Raw genomic sequence first — 20,572 nt, forward strand, 5'->3', positions numbered from 1 at the left:
ATTGATGTCATTTCGGTTTGCGAGAGACAAGTGCTGTTATTCTTTAGACGCAAGTGAACTGTTCCCTCAATTGGTGAAGCAGAGCTTGATTCAGAAAAGCAAGCTTATAGCTGTTTGGACCATTGAACTAGAAAAAAAGGAATGTTTATATTTGTCAATGGACAGAAAACTGTATACAAAAACACAGAATATGTCGACCACCCTTTATACGCCTGTACAGCTCTTCTCCTTTGGAACTGAGGCTATTGCCTGTCCTAAAGCCAATCTTTCTTTAATTTTTCTTTCCCTGCTCCCTATTTGCTTGTCCCATATAATTCCAAGTTTTAATTAGGCATCAATAAGTAGTCTGAAGCCAAAATTCCCATAAATTGGGAGTTCAGGAATTGCTAGAAGTTCCTTTTGGTACCAGTTAGTTAATACCCTGTTTCTGTAAAAGTATTAGGGCCATGACTAAGCCCTTTTTAACACTCATCTCATGCTTTTTCAGTTAGTTGTTTTTGACCACAAATAACTTTTGTAATGCAAATAGCAAGAGATGGATATAAAAGACGTAATCCTGTTGCAAGGGCTTCCCGTGTTCAACAGAGGTGATTCCTACATTTCTTAAAGATTCTGCCCTAAAGGGCTTGTTCACCTTTTAAACACTTTTTTCAGCTGAGTTATTTTCAGATTGTTCCCCAGAAATAAAGACTTTTTTCAATTACTTTCCATTGTTTCTTTTTTACTGTTTTTTCAAAATCTAAGTTTAAAGTTGAATGTTGGTGTCTCTGGTGTTGGCAGCTCAGTAATTCAGGTGCAGACTCTGAACTGTTACAATTTTGCAACATTGAGTTGATCCATTTCTCAGCAGCATCTCTGGAGTATTAGCAACTATTGTATCAATTCTAACAGCCGCCTGTAATGAAACCCAGAAATTGTGCTCAGCAGGGACAAAGATAACAAATGTAACAACTAAATATATCAATTTAATATAGTTTACAGGGTCGGCGACCCCCCTCCGGGAGCTGATTTAGAAGGTGAAAAATTTAATTTTTCACTTCAATATTAGAAAAATGTGACACATAAAAAATAGAAAGTAATTGGAAAAAGTAATTATTTTGGTGATATGTCTGAAAACAACTAGTTGTTTGAAGATGAACAACCTCTTTAAAGGAGAACTAAAGCTAAACTAACGAAGTAGGGTAGAAATGTTGGACATTATGTTTTGGGCTTCTGTACCAGCCCAAGGCAACCCCAGCCCTTTAGCAGTAAAGAGCAGAAGAAATTGACTTTTAAGGCAGTACATTTTTGTACCACATGGATGGTATACACTGAAATATAACACATGGATTCATTTAATATGAGTGGGATATTTTTTTTCTTCTTTCACAGAAAATGTCAAAAAATACTGGGCAAAAATATGAAACTCTGGGAAGATGAAGTCTATCGGTTCAAGAAAATAGGGCAACTTAAGGTAAATATAGTGATAATGCAAAATACTCCAAGAAAGGTCATATCACTTCTCCACTTCTTGCTGTGCAATTAATTATTTTATTTAGCCAGATTTGCCACACAAAGAACAGAACAACATTTTTTTGGGGGGTGGTATACCTCAGTTCGCCAGGTTTCACAAGTGAGCCAGAAATACAATTAAAGTGATACTGACACTAAAAATTTTATTTTCAAAATATTAATCTACATTGAAAGTTACCTATAGGTCATGTTGATCGTTTTTTGCTGATAGTTCTGCCTTTGTAAGTAATTATTACTTGGCGTGCCTAAACCTGACTGTTTTGCCAACCTGACTGTCCCATCTCTGTCTGTCAGTCAGAGTTTCTAATGCTAATGGACTCCTGCTGCACAAATATGGCAGCCCCCTCATACAGGAACATGGGGTAAGAAAGGTAATGTAAAAGCATCAGGCAAATACTTTTATGGCAAATTTATAAATAGCATTCAAAGCTAATGTTATGATGGATATAAAAAAGGGTTACTTTCTGGTGTCAGTATATCTTTAAATATACTCCAAAAAGCCACCTCCATGACATCATTAGTGTTGTGTGCTTTAAATCCCTGTGGGTGTGTTCAGTCCATTTAAAGTCCACATTCAATGACATTGTCATACCATGGTGTTGTAGTTCAGTAATGCAAAGAGCTCACAATTCATATTAAAGTATATAGAAAGAAGATTTTACTTTACCAGTTGGGCATAATACTATTAATCATACGTTTATCTGTTCCCCAGCTAGTTATCTGTGTTATTTAGTGGTAACACTTTGAGTTTGGTCTCATTTTTCTTACTTGACACACTTGTATTTACTAGGCAATATCTAATAGGAATTCCGATTATTCTTTTTGAAAGGTCCCTTTAACAGGAAGCATTAACAGGCCAATGCTGTGCCTGTCAATACACAATAAATTTGGCGTAGAAGGAATGGATTGTCATTCCCCCCCCAGCCAGCCATAGATACACCAGTCTCTACAGGACTGACTCTATATTCAGGAACACTTGGCTCAGCTTAGACTTAGATGTGAGTGGCTAACCTGGGATATATTACTTGATTTAGCAAAGTTAATATAAACATGGACACAGGTCCTGATGGAATACATCCTTGGGTACTTACAAAGCTTAGTTCAATATTAACCAGGCCAGTTCTGATCTGACACTCCCTTTTATCCGGTATTGAACCAGTGCACTGGAGGAAAGCTGATGTAATTCCAATATTCAACAGAAAGGCAGATTGTTCTGGCCCAGTCAGGGCTTCTAGTTCTAAGTTTATACGTGTTACTGCCAGGATGGACTGCAATGCTGTTAAAGGAGAAGGAAAGTCATTTACCACTTGGGGGTGCCAAATCTTAGGCACCCCCAAGTGAATGTATTTACTTACCTGAAACCTCGGCTAGTGCTCCTATCAGCAGAAAACTGCACCGGCCCGGGGTTACTCCAGTGAGCACCACGGATCGATCCTCTTCCGTCTTCTTCTTTCTTCAAATTTCCCGAGGCAGAAGCATGTGCAGTAGAATGAAAAACCAGACTTTTTAGTTATCGTTCGGCTTTTCACTCTAATGCGCAGCCGGGCAAAGAAAGAAGAAGCCGGAAGAGGATCGCTCCGTGGTGCTCACTGGTATAACTCCCAGCCGGTGCAGTTTTCTGCTGATAGGAGCACCAGCCCGAGGTTTCAGTTACCGTATATACTCGAGTATAAGCCGAGTTTTTCAGCTCCCAAAATATGCTGAAAAACTCTACCTCGGCTTATACTCGGGTCAATCGCAAAAACGGTCGCCGTCGTCTAAGAATAGCAGCCGGCGCCTAAGAATAGTCACCGGCATCCAAGAATAGGCGCCGACGTCCAAGAATAGTCTCCAAGAATATTCGCCGGCGTCCAAGAATGGTCGCCGGCATCCAAAAACGAGACACCGGCACCTCCAATGGGAGCAGAAACCCTCAATTATTTGATTGAAACTTACCAGAAGCTTCTGCATTTCTCACCCTATGCTTATACTCGAGTCCAGTTTTTGGAGGTAAAATTAGGTACCTCGGCTTATACTCGGGACGGCTTATACTCGAGTATATACGGTAAGTAAATACATTCACTTGGGGGTGCCAAAACCCCCAAGTGGAAAACAACTTTCCTCCTCCTTTAAAGGTTTACCACACTCCTTTGTATGGCAGATATATATTCGACCCTTAATAAATCTGCCCCTATTTTAAAAAGCTTGAATGTATTAAAACTAAAATAATAAATGAAGCATGTCTCTTACCTTGCAGGCGATAAGCAAGTATTTGCCCAGGGGAGATTTACGACTGAGACCTGCAATCTATGAAATGATCTTGGATGAATTTTTGAAAACAGATTATGAGGTATTGTTTTCATTTTAAATCAATATTATACACATTTATTAACCATGGGGCAAGGTGCAAGAAAACATGTTTTTTTTTGCACCTGTCCCAGTCTGGGATATGCTCATTCTCCCTATCTAAATGCAGCTGTATCTGGTTAATACCTAATTAAATGCACCGGCGCATGTAATATAGCATCTTAAAAAATATGCTCTGTGATGACAGTAAATTATACTTATTTATAGCAAAACTGCACATATTATTTCAGCAATAACCATGTAAATGGTTGCTTATGGGCAGGGCTGCCATCAGGGTGGGCAAGTGTCCTGGGCCCGGCATGTAGGAGGGCCCGGCAGTGCTGCACTTTTGAAAGAGTCGGGCCCCCCTTGAGAGCACCGAAGCCGTGCAGCCATTTTTGATGTCCCGAACAGCCGAAATGCGGAAGTGCCGAACAGCCGAAGTCCCGAAGCGGTGAAAAGACCCGAAGTCACGAAAGGAGACGAAGTTGAAGTCCTAAAGCCACGAGTTCAATTCTACTGAACACCAATTTGTGTTTTCTCTGTCGTCTCAGGGGGACACAGGGACTCTAGGGGTTTAAGCTCCACCCTCCAGGAGGCAGGACACTTAGAATAAAAAAACTTAAGGGGCGTGCCAAGGAACAGGCTTAACCCCACATACTGTAAGCATACCTCAGTTTTTAAGTGTCCTGCTTTCAAGGAGGATGGACTTCGCATGCTCTTCAGCTGCATTCATCATTCTGGGGTATCTCCAGGTACAGGAATGCCTGTTTACTCTGTGAATTCCCCCTTCGCGGGATTCTTCACCGTGGTCTCTACCCTATCCATTCAGGCTATATCCGACCCACACAGTTACTACCTGCCACCCAATAGGGACAGCAGTTCTGTACGGTGAAGCGCCGGGTGAGTACCATGGCAGTGTTCATGTCTATCTCCCCGGGTTGCTCTCCCCTCCCCCTTCCTTCTCATTTATTTCTGGCCTTCAGGGTATTTAGGCCCCTAGGGGAGTAATTCCCTTCCGACCTGGCTGATTTTCTCAACGCGCCATTCATTGCGCCTCTGTCTCTCCGTCTCCCGCTCACAGACGGCTCGCGCGCGCAGCTCCTTCCTGCGCTTCAACCCTGGAACGCATCGCATTCATGCGTTCCAGGCGCCATTTTCTTTTAGCGCGAACAGGAGGAGCTGCGGCGCGCGATCACTAAGCGCGCCATTCTCTGCCAGGAGTGGGATAGAGAGGGACACGGTTTTTCATTAGATTGTTTAGTGAAGCCCCCCTACTTCTTTTAGGGTTCACTCACCCCTTCAGGAAGCAGTCCTCTACCTGATCACTGCAACTTAACCCCTCCACAGCCATTCCTCAGCAGGTACCATTGACACTGCATTATGGCGGAAGGTAAGTCAGGGGGACTTTTCCCAAGGGCGGGGGGGAGAGCACCAACAGCACAGGTTACCTATTTTGCCTGCAAAAATTGTCAGTCCAAAATACCAGGGGGTCAGGCTGAATCCCTCTGCAGATCTTGCTCCAAGGGACAGGGCCCTGCACCTGCCCAGGAATCTACTGCACCAGAGATTTCTCAATTTGGCGAATCCTCACAAGATAACTCTGCACACGATGGGATCGCAGGTACATCATCTGACCCCCCAGCTCCCTCATGGGCTATCCAGCTCTCACAGTCTCTAGCATCCTTGCAGAGTTTACCTTCAATTGCTGACAATCTAGGCAGGGCCATAGCTAAACTAGCCCACAAGCCTAGCGGGAAGCGTAAAAGGCCTTCCAGTCCCAAACCGGACGACGACTCCCATACCTTTTCTGAGGGCTCGTCATATGGAGGAGCCGCCTCCCATTCAGAGGGCGAACTTCCACTTTCTGATATTTCCTCTGATGAGGAGGGAGAAAATGAGGGGGAGACCAAGGACAGAGAGGTCCCTCATGATGTGGAGCACATAATCAAGGGAGTGATGGAAGTATTGAAAATTACGCAGTCAGCAGAACAGCACACTTCTTCTGCAAATCTGTTTAAGAGGAAACATAAATCCTCAGCTTGTTTCCCGTCTCATGAACAACTTACCAGCATTATTCACGATGAATGGAATTTCCCTGAACGAAAATTCCAGGCTACTCGTAAATTTTCCAAGTCCTATCTGTTTAATAAAGAATCGGTGGAAAAATGGTCTATGCCGCCAGCGGTAGACGCTCCAGTCTCTAGACTCTCTAAGTCCACTGCCTTGCCCGTTACAGACGCTGCAGCCTTCAAGGACCCATCTGACAAAAGACTAGAGGGATTCCTGAGGGCAGTATACTCATCTGCTGGCTCTACCTTTCGCCCAGCACTGGCGTCCGCCTGGGTAGCCCGAGCCATACAAGCCTGGTCCGAAACTCTGATTTCAGACATTCAAGAGGGTGTCCCCAGAATAGACCTCATGTCATCTGCACAATCCATCGCGGAGGCAGCAGCATACTTGTGTGACGCAACTCTTGATACCACTCAGATTACCGCTCGCACCTCAGCACTATCTGTGGCTGCCCGCAGGACGCTCTGGCTTAAGAATTGGACAGCTGATATCAGTTCCAAGAAATCCTTAACTTCACTTCCATTCAAGGGACAGAGGCTCTTTGGGGAAGAACTTGAAAAGATCATCTCCCAGGCCACTGGGGGGAAAAGCACCTTCCTCCCCCAAAACAAGTACAGACACACATCGTCCTCTAGACGGGGAAAGTTTTTTCGTGGCCCCAGTGGAAGATTCTCCAGACGAAACAGCCCCCCTCAACGCTCCCAGTTTCGTTCCAAGCAAAGTGATAAGGGCCGCACGCCTTGGAAAACCAACAAGTTTCACAACAAGCCTTCAGCCGACAAATCCACTTCCGGTTGACGGGGCACCCCCTCCGGGGTCTCGGCAATCAATAGGGGGCAGATTGCTACGATTCCGGGAGGTTTGGAACCATTATTCGTCAGACGCTTGGGTCACCGAAATAATTTCCGAAGGCTACCATCTGGACTTTTCTTCTCCCCCTCCCAGAAAATTCCTCATGTCCAGACTCCCATCCAAAATCGACAAAGCTCAGGCCTTTCTGGACTGCATTGCCAACATGGAACAGGATGGAGTGATCATCCCTGTTCCCCCGTCAGAGAAATTCTCCGGTTTTTACTCCAACCTGTTCCTAGTCCCAAAGAAGGACGGTTCTTTTCGACCAGTACTGGATCTGAAATTTCTCAACAAACACATACGCTCAGTACGGTTCAAGATGGAGACCCTTCGCTCAGTCATCAGAGGTATGGAACCGGGTCAGCTATTGATGTCCCTGGACATAAAAGATGCCTATCTCCACGTGCCCATCTGGCCTCCTCACCACCGCTTCCTCCGTTTTGCCTTCAAGAACCGCCACTACCAGTTTGTGGCACTGCCATTCGGATTAACCTCAGCGCCCCGAGTCTTCACCAAACTCATGGCGGTGACAGCAGCAACCCTCCGACTCCAGGGAGTCTCGGTGACTCCCTACCTCGACGACTTGCTCCTGAAGGCCAGAACGGCAGAACAGTGCAGAGCACATCTTCAGACCGCAATATCCCTGATCCAGAGTTTCGGCTGGACCATCAACTGGATCAAATCCAGTTTGACACCCAGTCACCAAATGATGTTCCTAGGCCTTCATTTCAACACTTTAACGCAGCGGGTGTCCCTACCCCCGGACAAGCAGAAGAAGATAAGGGACCAGATCAGGCTTCTTCGTTCCAGTCAACCTCCCACAGTCCACCTAGCTATGCGGGTGCTGGGACTGATGGTCTCGTCCATCGAAGCGGTACCGTTTGCTCAGTTTCACCTACGGCCTCTGCAAGCCAACATCCTATCGGGATGGAAGGGAGGACCTCTAACCCAGAAAATTCACCTGCAGCAAAAGACACGGGAGTCCCTCCTTTGGTGGCTAACCCAACACAACCTATCCACGGGCCAGTCCTGGGCCGTCCCAGACTGGACCGTCATCACAACAGACGCAAGCCTTCTGGGCTGGGGAGCAACGTGGTACAAGCTCTCCGTTCAAGGTCAATGGACCCCCAGCGAAACCAAGCTTTCCATAAACATCCTGGAGCTTCGGGCAGTACGACTGGCCCTCAGACACTGGTCTTCACAACTCCAGAACAAATCGGTCCGAGTGCAGAGCGACAACTCCACCACAGTCGCATACATAAACAGACAAGGAGGGACTCGCAGCAAAGCGTGTCTAGCGGAAGTGGACCAAATTCTGACGTGGGCGGAAGCCAGCTCAGTCCGACTTTCCGCCATACACATCCCAGGTGTGGACAACACCCAGGCGGATTATCTCAGTCGCAATCAGCTGGATCCGGGAGAATGGGAACTGCATCCCGAAGTGTTTGCGGATCTCGTGGCACAATGGGGTTGTCCTCAAATCGACCTCATGGCCGCCAGACCAAATCGCAAAGTTCCCAACTTCTTCGCTCGTTCCCGGGATCCGATGGCGATGGGTGTGGACGCCATGACACAAGAATGGCGGTTCAGACTGGCTTATGTATTTCCTCCAATTCCCATGCTTCCTCGGGTGCTGAAGAAGATCCGACAGTCTCCCTCAACTGTGATCGTGATAGCTCCATATTGGCCCAGGAGAACTTGGTTTTCGGACCTTCAGGAGATGTCCATTGCACACCCACTTCGACTTCCAGCCAGGGACGACCTCCTCCAACAAGGTCCCATCGTCCACCACAACCCGGGGCTGTTCGCTTTGACGGGATGGCTGTTGAGGCCACCATTTGGCGAAGACAGGGTTTGACAGAAGAGGTCATTGCCACGATGCTCAGATCACGCAAGGCCACTTCCTCCAAAGCTTATCATCGGGTGTGGCACAATTACTGGAAATGGTGCAAGGAAGCCCACTACTCCTTCCTTGAATGCAACGTTCCCAGAGTTCTCTCCTTCCTGCAAAGGGGACTTCAGCTAGGTCTCAAGTTAAGTTCACTGAAGGTTCAGGTCTCAGCTCTTTCGGTCTTACTCCAGACTCGACTTGCCATGGATGACTCGGTCCGCACATTCCTACAGGGAGTGGCCCATATTGCTCCGCCATTCCGTACCTCAGTACCAGGATGGGACCTCAACCTGGTGTTGGAGGCTCTTCTCGACCCTCCTTTCGAACCACTGGCGGTCATTCCAGAGAACATTCTGACTTGGAAGGTGGCGTTCCTGGTTGCCATCTCTTCTACCAGGCGGGTCTCCGAACTCGGTGCCCTTTCATGTGACCCTTCACTACTAGTCTTTCACAAGGACAAAGCAGTACTTCGTACAGTGCCTTCCTTCCTCCCCAAAGTCGTCTCATCGTTCCACATCAACCAAGAGATTGTCGTCCCGTCCTTCTGTCCGGATCCTAAGAATGCCAAGGAACGGCGTCTTCACAGTCTAGATGTGGTCAGAGCACTTCGCTGGTATCTTGAACGCTCCAAACCTTTCCGACGTTCTCAAGCTCTCTTTTTGCTTCCATCCGGCCCCCGTCGGGGCATGGCAGCTTCGAAGACGACAATTGCAAGATGGCTTCGGGAACTCATTCGTCACGCTTATCTTTCCAAGGGGAGACCTCCTCCAACATCCATTCGAGCTCACTCCACGAGAGCCATGGGAGCTTCCTGGGCATGGCGTAACTCGGCTTCTTTGGACCAGATCTGCAGAGCAGCCACTTGGTCCTCGGTTCACACATTCACCAAATTCTATAGCCTTGACACCTTTTCTTCTGCGGAAGCCGCCTTTGGCCGCAAAATACTGCACTCTGTGGTGCAGTAAGGTGTCTTAATTGCTATTCTTCCCGATTTCGCTCCCTCCCTGCTGTTCTGGGGCTGCTTTGTTAAGTCCCCTAGAGTCCCTGTGTCCCCCTGAGACGACAGAGAAAACAGGATTTTTTGTTACTCACCGTTAAATCTGTTTCTCTGTAGTCGATAGGGGGACACAGGGCTTCCCGACCCTAGCGAAATGTTGACCGTTTGGTCTTATGGAAAAGTTTCCTTGGTTTACCTGTTGCCAGTTGATTTTAATTTTTCTGCAGTCTCTTTGGTACCAACTGAGGTATGCTTACAGTATGTGGGGTTAAGCCTGTTCCTTGGCACGCCCCTTAAGTTTTTTTATTCTAAGTGTCCTGCCTCCTGGAGGGTGGAGCTTAAACCCCTAGAGTCCCTGTGTCCCCCTATCGACTACAGAGAAACAGATTTAACGGTGAGTAACAAAAAATCCTGTTTTTTTTTTTTATCCCCTGGCCACCAATGTATTATTTTAATACCCTATAGGCCCCTGCCACCAATGTTTTTTTTAAAAATATTTTATGGGGCCCCAATTCTTTGGGGCCTGGCGCCAATGTTTTTTTTTAAATAAAAAATGTTAGGTCCCAATTTGTTTTAACTTGTAAGGGGAGGCCCTTGCGCCAATGTTTTTTTTTAAATATTCTTTGGGGTCCAAATTTTTTTTTTACCTGTAAGGGGGGCCCTGGCACCAATGCTTTTTTAAAAAAACTTTTATGGGGGGCCCAGACGCCAATGTTTTTTTTAATTTATAAGTTGGCCCTGACCATCAATAGCTTTTTATAACTTGTGTGTGGGGGGGTTACTTTTTCAGCGCTGATGTCTGTGTGGTCTTTTAACTGTGATGTGGAGTGGGCGGGATCTGGGGTGGGGCTTGGGTGCCAGTGTGGGCAGGGTCCAGGGGACCCCGAAAATTTTGTTGTACAGGGCCCCGTGATTTCTAATGGCGGCCCTGCTTATGGGTTTCACTTTCTGATGTCAGAGAGCAATAACCGTAGCCTGAACAAACCCACCAGTTTACTTCAGCAGCACAAACATACTACACGTATGGGATAGTTACATAGATAGTTACATAGTTAAATTGGGTTGAAAAAAGACAAAGTCCATCAAGTTCAACCCCTCCAAATGAAAACCCAGCATCCATACACACACCCCTCCCTACTTTTAATTAAATTCTATATACCCATACCTATACTAACTATAGAGCTTAGTATCACAATAGCCTTTGATATTATGTCTGTCCAATTAATAATCCAAGCCATTCTTATAGTCATTAACTGAATCAGCCATCACAACATCACCCGGCAGTGCATTCCACAAACTCACTGTCCTGACTGTGAAGAACCACCTATGTTGCTTCAAATAAAAGTTATTTTCCTCTAGTCTGAAGGGGTGGCCTCTGGTACAATATACCTTATCCGGAGTACGGAATCCCGTATTTGGAAACTTGTTATCCAGAAAGCTCCAAACTACAGGAAGGCCATCTCCTATAGAGTTCATTTTAATCCAATAATTCAAATTCTTAAAAATTATTTAATTTATTCTCCGTAATAATAAAACAATACAGGTGTAGGTTCCATTATCTGGAAATTGAATGTCTAAAACTCGAACAAATAGTTTTTTTGCTAAAAAAAAACAAACCCCTCAAATGTCAGGAAGGCTAGTAACATCTTCAAATAGGCCACTGGACCTCTGCCATTGACTTCTACATGAACTCGGCAGGTTTTAGGTGGCGAATAGTTGAATTCAAATTGTTCCCAGGGTCCAGGTATAATAACTCTCTAATTCAACTCGAATTGGTGACCAAAAATCCAACTCGAAAATTCTAATCTGCCCCTTAGTTTTACAGGAAATATTACTCCCTGTCTTGACAGGTTTGTATGAAACACTTGCAGAGTTCTTCCACCAAGCCTCTGTTCTTTTATTAATTTCACATGAATTTTTCTAGTGTTACTGTCTCCCTATATATATTCCCTTTACTTCAAGAAATGTGTGGACAAATGTTTGCTTGGAATCATCCTTTAGTGATGTTTCACCCAATGAAATTCAATCCAATCTCTCGTTTGAACAACATGTGCACATGCTCAGTGGCACAATAATATCATTCTCTTTCTAGGGTTTCTCAACGCTAATAAGAGAGTGGCCGGGAGAGCTGTACAACAACAAAATAATTGTTCAAGCTTTAAAGGGTCACCTGAACAAGGATCCAGAGAACAGGACTTTACTGAAGGCTCTAGCTGAATTGTAAGTTTTTTTTTATATTATAACTGTACTATATCATCAGGGGCTCTACGCCAATGAGGCAAGTTGAGGCGCCCTCCTGGTTGCCAGCGGCGGCAAAAATGCCACTCTTGGTAACTAAGAGCTGAATTTCCTTTTTTCAACCCAGAAATTCGGCTCTTCTAGTGCAGAGAGCGCAATTGCGCTCTCTACACTAGCGACGTGGAACCACCCCGACCCCCGTCCCGCACTGAAGCTGAGTGACATTGGGAAGCGGCAAAAACTAAGGCCGCCTTGGGCGGCAAATTGGGCAGGATCGCCCCTGTATATCATATTCCTTAGTGACTAAATATCAGCACAGAATCAGAATTTGGTTTAAAGTACTGTGTTCGGCCGATTTCAGAATACTTTCCTTATCAGCACCCCATGGTTCCCTCTGAAAGCATATAGACAAATGGTGAACCTATTATCAATATATTTAAGGACATTGAGACATTTTGTGCCTTAAGCGACTGAAAAATGCTCTCCCCTTTAAACAAAACAGGGATTGTTTGTCCATATATTGCAATATATTTAAGATATTTCACATAAAAAAAATATTTAGTATGTTTTTCTAGATAAACAGTCCATATACCTCCAATGTTATGTCTTTGTTTTCCAGGCATACTTATGACCAGCGCTATGATGAAGCCCTTAATATTTATCTCAAACTCCGGCACAAGGAAGTATTTGATCTGATACACAAGCACGACCTGTTTAGCTCTATTAAAGACAAGATTGTTCTTCTCATGGACTTTGATACAGAGGTGAGTATTAGGTTTATTTAATAAATTATCCAAAATCTTTAGGCATTTTCTACTTGCTTACTTCCTGCTACACATGGGCTTGTCTACTTACAGTCATGTGATTGTAGCTCAGCCTCATCTGAGTAACAGCTAGGACATAGGGTTCCTCATACAGACTATTCCCCAAAGTACCACTCGCCAACATTTTGGTGTAAGACGACATGTAAAAAGAACAGGCAGTATAAAATGCAGCAGGGCATTATTTGGAAATACACTTTTGGCAAATATCACTACATTTATCATGCAGAATTGCACAGGTTACTGTTCCTTTATATAGTGAATAAAGCACCCCCTCTTGAAATAATATAATAATATTATAAGTTACTGAGGAGTTCCATGACCATATAAAAGCACAAGGCTGAAGGTTTCCGAGGTTTCAGTGAGTTTCAGTGAGTCATGTGACAAAAATGACATCACGAAGCTCTGATTATAACTGATGACATCACTAAGCACTGTTCGTTTTTAAGGATATAATTTACAGGATATTCATGGCTCTTGTGTATTATATTTATAAACCTATAATCAGAAATATTCAGTTTCTTTTTCTTTTACAGAAAGCTGTTGACATGCTACTGGACAATGAAGATAAAATTTCTGTGAGTTGATCTCTTGGGTATCTTCGCCTGCAACATACAGTATATGGCAGAAAGTCATTGTATTATTAAAGTGTTTTTTTTACTTTTAAATTAACATTGAGAATGATGTAGCGAGTGATATTTGCAATTGGTTTCCATTTTTTATTATTAATGGTTTTTGAGTCATATCACTTTTTAGTCAGCAGCTCTCCAGTTGCAGTTTTGGCAATCTGATTGCTATGGTACAAAGTTCCCTAGCAACCATGCATTGATTTGAATAAGAGACTGGAATATGAATAGGAGAGGCCTGAATAGAAAGAAAAGTAATAAAATAAGTAGCAATAACAATAAACATGTAGCCTTACAGAGCATTTGTTTTTAGATAGGGTCATTGACCCCCATTTGAAAACTGGAAGAGTCAGAAGAAGAAGGCAAATAATTGAAACTATGAAAAAGAAAAAATAAGGCCAATTGAAAGGTTGCTTAGAATTAGCAATTCTGGCCCAGCTCTGGTTCAGTTCACAGTAAAAATGGATGGATGTGGGCAGTGATGTAACTTGGAAAGAAATTTTACCGGCTCACCTGCAACAGTATTTGATACAGGGGATGACATATTTGCACAATTATATAGTGAATAAAGTGCCCCCTATTGAAAAATATAAGGATATTATAAGTTACCGAGGAGTTTCATGACCATATAAATATATGAGGCCGAAGGCCGAGTGTTTTTATACAGGTCATGGAACTCTGAGGTGACTTCAAATATCTTCATATTTTCCAACAAGGGGTACTTAGTTTATTATAATACACAAGTTTTAGTGAGTCATGTGACAAATTACATCACAATTCACTGTTTATAACTGATGACATCACTAGTCACCGTTTAAAAGGATATAATTTATAGGATATTCATGGCTTTTGTGTATTATATACTTATATGCTGCCGTTAATGTGTGTGTGTGTGTGTATATATATATATATATATATATATATATATATATATATATATATATATATATATATATATATATACACATACATACTTTGTGGAATTAATATTTTTATTTGCATACATTTATTTTTTATGTTTTTAAAAAATAATTCTGTCTTTTGTAGATTGATAAAGTTGTGAATGAGTTAAAGGATAGACCGGAGCTGCAGCATGTGGTGAGTTTCCTACTTATTGCCTGTAAACCTAAATTAGTCTCATTATTGATTTGATTTCTTTTAGAAATGAGTTGAAACACAATAGTTGCCTCTGGTGCTATATGGATAATCCATAGAAACTGTATAAATATATATCATTCCTGCAGCAAGCTATTAAAGATGTGACAACATATTCCTGCCCCCTTTCATTTGTTTCTAGTACCTGCACAAACTGTTCAAAAGAGACCATCATAAAGGCCAGAAGTACCATGAGAAGCAAATCAGCCTGTATGCAGAGTTTGACCGCCCAAATCTACTGCCTTTTCTTAGAGACAACACACATTGTCCACTGGAGAAGGTAAGTAGCTTCACTCATGAGATAAGGGTAGGGACACACTGGGCGATTTGGGGAGTTTTAGTCGCCTGGCGACTAATCGCCGCGACTTTTCTCCCCGAATGCCTCCCCTCGCTCTGCGCCTGGCTAAAATGAAAAATCGCCTGCGCTAATCACACGCGGCGATTCGTTTTCCGAAATCGCCCGAAGTTGCCTCACGAGGAAACTTCGGGCGACTTCGGAAAACGAATCGCCGCGTGTGATTAGCGCAGGCGATTTTTCATTTTAGCCAGGCGCAGAGCGAGGGGAGGCATTCGGGGAGAAAAGTCGCGGCGATTAGTCGCCAGGCGACTAAAACTCCCCAAATCGCCCAGTGTGTCCCTACCCTAAAGGTTTAGGCGTTATACAAATACTGTATAGGAAAAGTACTCTTATATACTACAGGTATGGGATCTGTTATCGGGAAACCCGTTATCCAGAAAGCTCCGAATTATGGCAAGGCCATCTCCCATAGACTCCATTTTTTCGAAATAATCAAAATTCATAAAAACAATTTCCTTTCTTTCTCTGTAATAATAAAACAGTAGATTGTACTTGATCCAAACTAAGATATAATTAATCCTTATTGGAAACAAAGCCAGCCTATTGGGTTTATTTAATGCTTACATGATTTCCTAGTAGACTTAAGGCATGAAGATCCAAATCACGGAAAGATCCATTGTCCGGAAAACCCCAGGTCCCGAGCATTCTGGATAACAGGTCCCATACCTGTGTATATATATATATATATTATATACACAATGACCAACCACATGGATCTGAACAGTCTTGTTGTTTGTATAGCAGAGCAGCTTACAGTATGTGGCACAAAATAATTCTTGATTGCAATCAGATTTACTAGACATATGTTGATGGCTGATACATTCCTTTCTATCATAGGCGCTTGAAATCTGCCACCAGAGAAATTTTGTGGAGGAAACTGTATTTCTTCTAAGTAAGTGCATTAATAATCTGCAATCTGTAATCCAGCCTACTCCAGGGGGGGGGGGGTGTGGGTGTGGGTGGGTGTGTGGGTGTGTGGGTGTTAGGTTTCTGCCTATGACATAATCTGCACGTGTTTATTTATTTTTACGATGTTGACCTTTATCATTAGGTGAATAATTATGGATTTCCATAATTAACGTTGATGGATTTCACATGGGGTGCAACAGTGCACTGCTTGTTCTTGTGATTGCTCTCTACAATCCATCTTTTTTTTGCTTGTGTCCCACAGGTAGAATGGGCAACAGCCGGAGGGCTCTACAAATGATCATGGAAGAGCTGAAAGATGTGGACAAAGCCATCGAGTTTGCTAAGGAGCAGGATGATGCAGAATTGTGGGAGGACTTAATCTTGTATTCTATTGATAAACCACGTAGGTGGAGTATATCAGTCATTTGGCTTATGTTTCATGTCTCTCTAACTGAATGTTTCCAGTTAGTATTCATGTCTGATATCAAGCCACAAACACAACAGTAAAAAATGGATAGTATATTTGGCCAATGGCAACTTCCATAGTACACGGGGACCTGGTTATTAATTAATAGGAGTTTATTCATTATTACCCAGTTTCGTTTTTCACTGAACTGTTCCTTTAAAGGAGAAACAAACCCTTAAAAGAATTAAAAAAACACTACCTCCCTACCCTACATAGACCCTCCTCCCCAGCCTAGCTGCCCCCGGGTTAATGCCCCTAACCCTTTACTTACCCCTCCATGCAGATTTTGTCCAGCGGAGTTCATGGGCACCATCTGCAGCCGTTTCAGTAATCTCCGGAATGAGACCGTGATTCAGGAATTTTCATGAGTTTCGGCGCATGCTCCGACTGCACATTCGCCGGTCTCATTCAGAAGATACCAAAGAGAAGAAGATGGCACCCGTGAACTCCGCTGGACAGAATCTGCTATGTAGGGTAGGGGGTAGGGTTTTTTTTTTATCAAGGGGTTGTTTCTCCTTAAAGAGGGGCTTGGATAATTTCTTAAATAAACCTAATACTCATAGGGTATTGTGATACAGGTATGGTACCTATTATCCAGAATTCTTGGGACCTGGGGTTTTCCGGATAATGGATCAGCCCATAATTTGGATCTACATACCTTATGTCTACTAGAAAGTCATGTAAACATTAAGGGGATTATTTATTAAATTCTGAATGGAAAAAACACTGAAAAAAAATTTCACTAGAAAACTCGAATTTTTAGTGGAAAAAAACTTTTTTCGTTATTTATTATACCCTGATGCTGCAAAAAGCCCGAATCCAAAAATCCGTCATCTCAGATCAGTTGAGGCTTAGGTTTTCGCTCAATTTTATCAAGTGTTTCCGCAATCTGATTAAATCGAGTTCATTTATTAATAAATAAGGCAACATTGGGCATAGGAGTTTGGTCGTGTAAACTAAAGCTTTCAATAAGGATTAAATATATCCTAGATTGGTTCAAGTACAAGGTACTGTTTTATTATTACAGAAAAGAAAAATTGAATTGTTTGGATAAAATGTAGTCTATGGGAGACGGCCTTTACTTTATTTGAAGCTTTCTGGATAATGGGTTTCCGGATAACACATCCCATACCTTGTACTATAACCTACCTATATTTATCCTATTGTACAAACCTTGAACTGGGTGTAATTGAATTAAAAAGACAATTTTTATTGAAGAAAAACATCTAATTTTTCTTTTAGAAAGGATTAATTATGTTTACAACTGGTGATTGTTTAGGTTTCATAAAATCATATCTGTTTCATCAACAGCATTTATAACTGGGTTACTGAACAACATCGGGACCCATGTCGACCCGATACTTCTGATTCATCGTATAAAAGAAGGAATGGAGATTCCCAATCTAAGAGACTCGCTCGTTAAAATCTTGCAGGATTACAACCTCCAGGTACAGTAAAAACAATGGATTATATTGTGTCATTATCAGTGAAGAGAAGTAGATAATTAGACATAATAGAATCAGAAGAAACTACCAAAAAACATTGGCTTCAAGGGAGGGCCCCCATTTTTGCAGAAGTGATCCTTATTTATGGACATTTTTTAGCTCCTATTATTGATTATATGAACACATGATCCTCATAGCCACCTAGCTAGAGTTTTGCATAATTGCCAGGAGATAAATAAGAAACAAGCTCTAATTCTCAAGTGAGCCATCAGAGTGGGACTTTTATTGCGGTTTTATTACTGTTTTGCTATTAACGGCAAAAACTTTAAAATGACACCCAATTCTACATGCAGGTGTTAAGAGATATGGTGGATAGAGGAGGTGAGGTTCAGAAACTGATGGTCGTTGTGAAGTAGGTGTTGGCTGTGAAGGGCTTTTTTTATTGGGGCCCCCTATTATTGTTGGTAGAGCCCACCATCCAGGGGCTCCAGGTGACCTGTGTATCAATAATTGGGCTTCCCTATGGGGAAGTAGTCTGGGGACCCATGATTCATGATATATATAATTTTAAAAGGGTGGTTTTAAGCATATATATATATATATATATATATATATATATATATATATATATATATATAAAACAAGGGAAAGTTGTGCTCACCACTAATTTTTAAAACCATTAGGCGGGAGTGCAATGAGGCTGTGACAACAAAATACATATAGAAAAATACAAGAGTCCTCTGCACTCAACCCATTATCAATATATTTAAGACAGAGACATTTTGTGCATACTGCTACTGAAAAATGCCTTACCCTTTAAACAAAACAGGGATTGTTTGTCCATATATTGCAATATATTTAAGCTGGCCAACTATATTATATAATGCACAAGAGCCATAAATATCTTGTAAATTATATCCTTATAAACGGTGACTAGTGATGTCATCAATTATAAACGGTGAGTAGTGATGTCACATGACTCACTAAAACTTTGTATTATAATAAATAAAGTACATATACACGTGTGTGTGCGTCCATAGTGATAAGTCAAATCAACTGTATTTTCTTTTTCCTTGAATATTTTTCGCTGGTCATATGACTGACTTTCTCAATTCAGAATGTCCTGTACAAACATACTTGTGGTTATATAACCTGGAATCTTACTCCAATCAGCATAATCTGTTTAGTATAAGCAGCCTGGAGTCAGAGGTCTCATGGACACAAGGGGCAGATTTATCAAGGGTCGAATTTCGAGTTTATGGGAGTATCTAAAAACTCCCATCAACTCCCATCAACTTGAAATTTGGAAAAAAAATGACCGATCGAAATTAATTTTAAAAAACTTTTTTTTTTTTTTAAAAAAAACAAACGGGTGAATAGGGTCGAGCTGCAAACTCGATTCGATTCAAGTTTTTTCACCAAAACAATTGATTGTAGGAGGTCCCCCATAGACTAAAACAACAATTTGGCAGGTTTTAGATAGCGAATAGTCAAACTCTTAAATGGACAGTACATGATAAATTTCAAAGTTCGAATTTCTCATTTTTTTTAACCCGAATCAAATTTGGACTATTCCAAAAATAAACTCAAAAATCTCATTTAAAAATTCGAATTTTCAAGGGTCGAATTTCGAATTTGAAAAAAACAATTGAACTGAAAAAAGTGTTTGGAAGGTGAACGACTGTTAATTGGCTTCACGATTCCCCCAATTTTTCTTTACCAGCCTCTACAATCGCTTTCACTGCCTCTGCAATGTATAATACAGGGATCTCTCATGCCCAGTTTTTTTATCCTTATGTTTTTATTTTATGTCTTGTTTAAAAAATACACCAGTGACTGTATAATTTAACCCGTATGCCTTGAAAAACCTTACATTTTTTTCCAGATCTTACTGAGGGAGGGATGCAAAAAAATCCTGGTGTCAGACTCTTTGTCGTTGTTAAAGAAGTTGCACAGAACCCAGGCCAAAGCCATGCTGGTGGATGGTAGGTATCATATTGTTGAAGAATTTTAACTTTATCAATAAAAATGGATCTACGAAACTGACTTTATTTTCCTGTATATCACAACTGGCAGCACCATAGACGCTGCACTTGCTGCCATTCAGATGCCGCTAAGTTATGGTGATGGATAAAGTGTCAATGGGCTACATTCTAGCCATTATATCAGTTTTATATCTTGAGGATTCTAGTGGGTCCTGCCCGTGTTCTCTGGTTTACCGCAGGTGCGCTATGGCTGCTGATGACGCATGTTAACTAATAGGGATGGGTGAATTTTTTCACCTTGTTTCGCCACAGAAATGACGCCCATAGACTTGTATGGCGTCGCCCATAGACTTTATTGGGTGTCAGCGACATTTCGCCAGTGGCAAATTTTTGGCAAAATGAAACGGGTCAAATTCGCCCATCCCTACTAACTAATGATGTGCGGGCGGGTTCCTGCACAAGATCTTTGGGCCGCGGATGGGTCCGGGTTGAGCTCTTCTTCTGTTCTCCCCACACTGCCGGCAGTGCCGGATTTCATAGGTGGGCGCCGCTAGGCCGCGCAGTCCGAGTGCCTGCCCACATTCCCCCCCCCTCCCCACAGTGCTGTGCTCCCTGGAAAGTGGCTGGGTGGCATGCCGCCCCTCATTTTTTGACGCTCTAGGCCCCGGGCCTTTGTGGCCTCGCCACAAATCCGGGCCTGACTGCCAGCTTCTGGCCCCTAAATCTATAGACTTGCGCCCTCCCCCGCCCCTTTTGTGACATCCCTGCAGGGCAGACGAGGGTCTATAAATAGAGGGGGAACAGTGGGCCAGGCAGGGTGCAGGTTGGGAGGGGGCGGGTTAGGGTCAGGTGCGGGACAAGAAATTCTCGACCCGAACACCACTAATGCTAACACATACAAACTGGGCACATGGACACA

The 20,572-nt window shown here is 42.8% G+C and overlaps 1 protein-coding gene across 2 annotated transcripts in view; it reads left to right on the top strand.

Moving 5' to 3' along the window:
- Window positions 1-20,572, top strand: part of LOC108710334 (vacuolar protein sorting-associated protein 41 homolog) — a 55,686-nt gene that overhangs the window by 30,957 nt on the left and 4,157 nt on the right. For both annotated transcript variants that reach the window (XM_041587095.1, XM_041587096.1), the window contains exons 16-26: window positions 1,372-1,453; window positions 3,749-3,841; window positions 11,743-11,870; window positions 12,508-12,652; window positions 13,246-13,287; window positions 14,383-14,433; window positions 14,633-14,770; window positions 15,686-15,740; window positions 16,020-16,160; window positions 17,535-17,671; window positions 19,554-19,653. In XM_041587095.1, coding sequence (XP_041443029.1) covers window positions 1,372-1,453; window positions 3,749-3,841; window positions 11,743-11,870; window positions 12,508-12,652; window positions 13,246-13,287; window positions 14,383-14,433; window positions 14,633-14,770; window positions 15,686-15,740; window positions 16,020-16,160; window positions 17,535-17,671; window positions 19,554-19,653 — 1,112 coding nt within the window. The remainder of the gene's footprint in view (window positions 1-1,371; window positions 1,454-3,748; window positions 3,842-11,742; window positions 11,871-12,507; window positions 12,653-13,245; window positions 13,288-14,382; window positions 14,434-14,632; window positions 14,771-15,685; window positions 15,741-16,019; window positions 16,161-17,534; window positions 17,672-19,553; window positions 19,654-20,572) is intronic.

The sequence above is a fragment of the Xenopus laevis genome, chromosome 3L (assembly GCF_017654675.1).
Source record: "Xenopus laevis strain J_2021 chromosome 3L, Xenopus_laevis_v10.1, whole genome shotgun sequence".
Lineage (NCBI taxonomy): Eukaryota > Metazoa > Chordata > Amphibia > Anura > Pipidae > Xenopus > Xenopus laevis.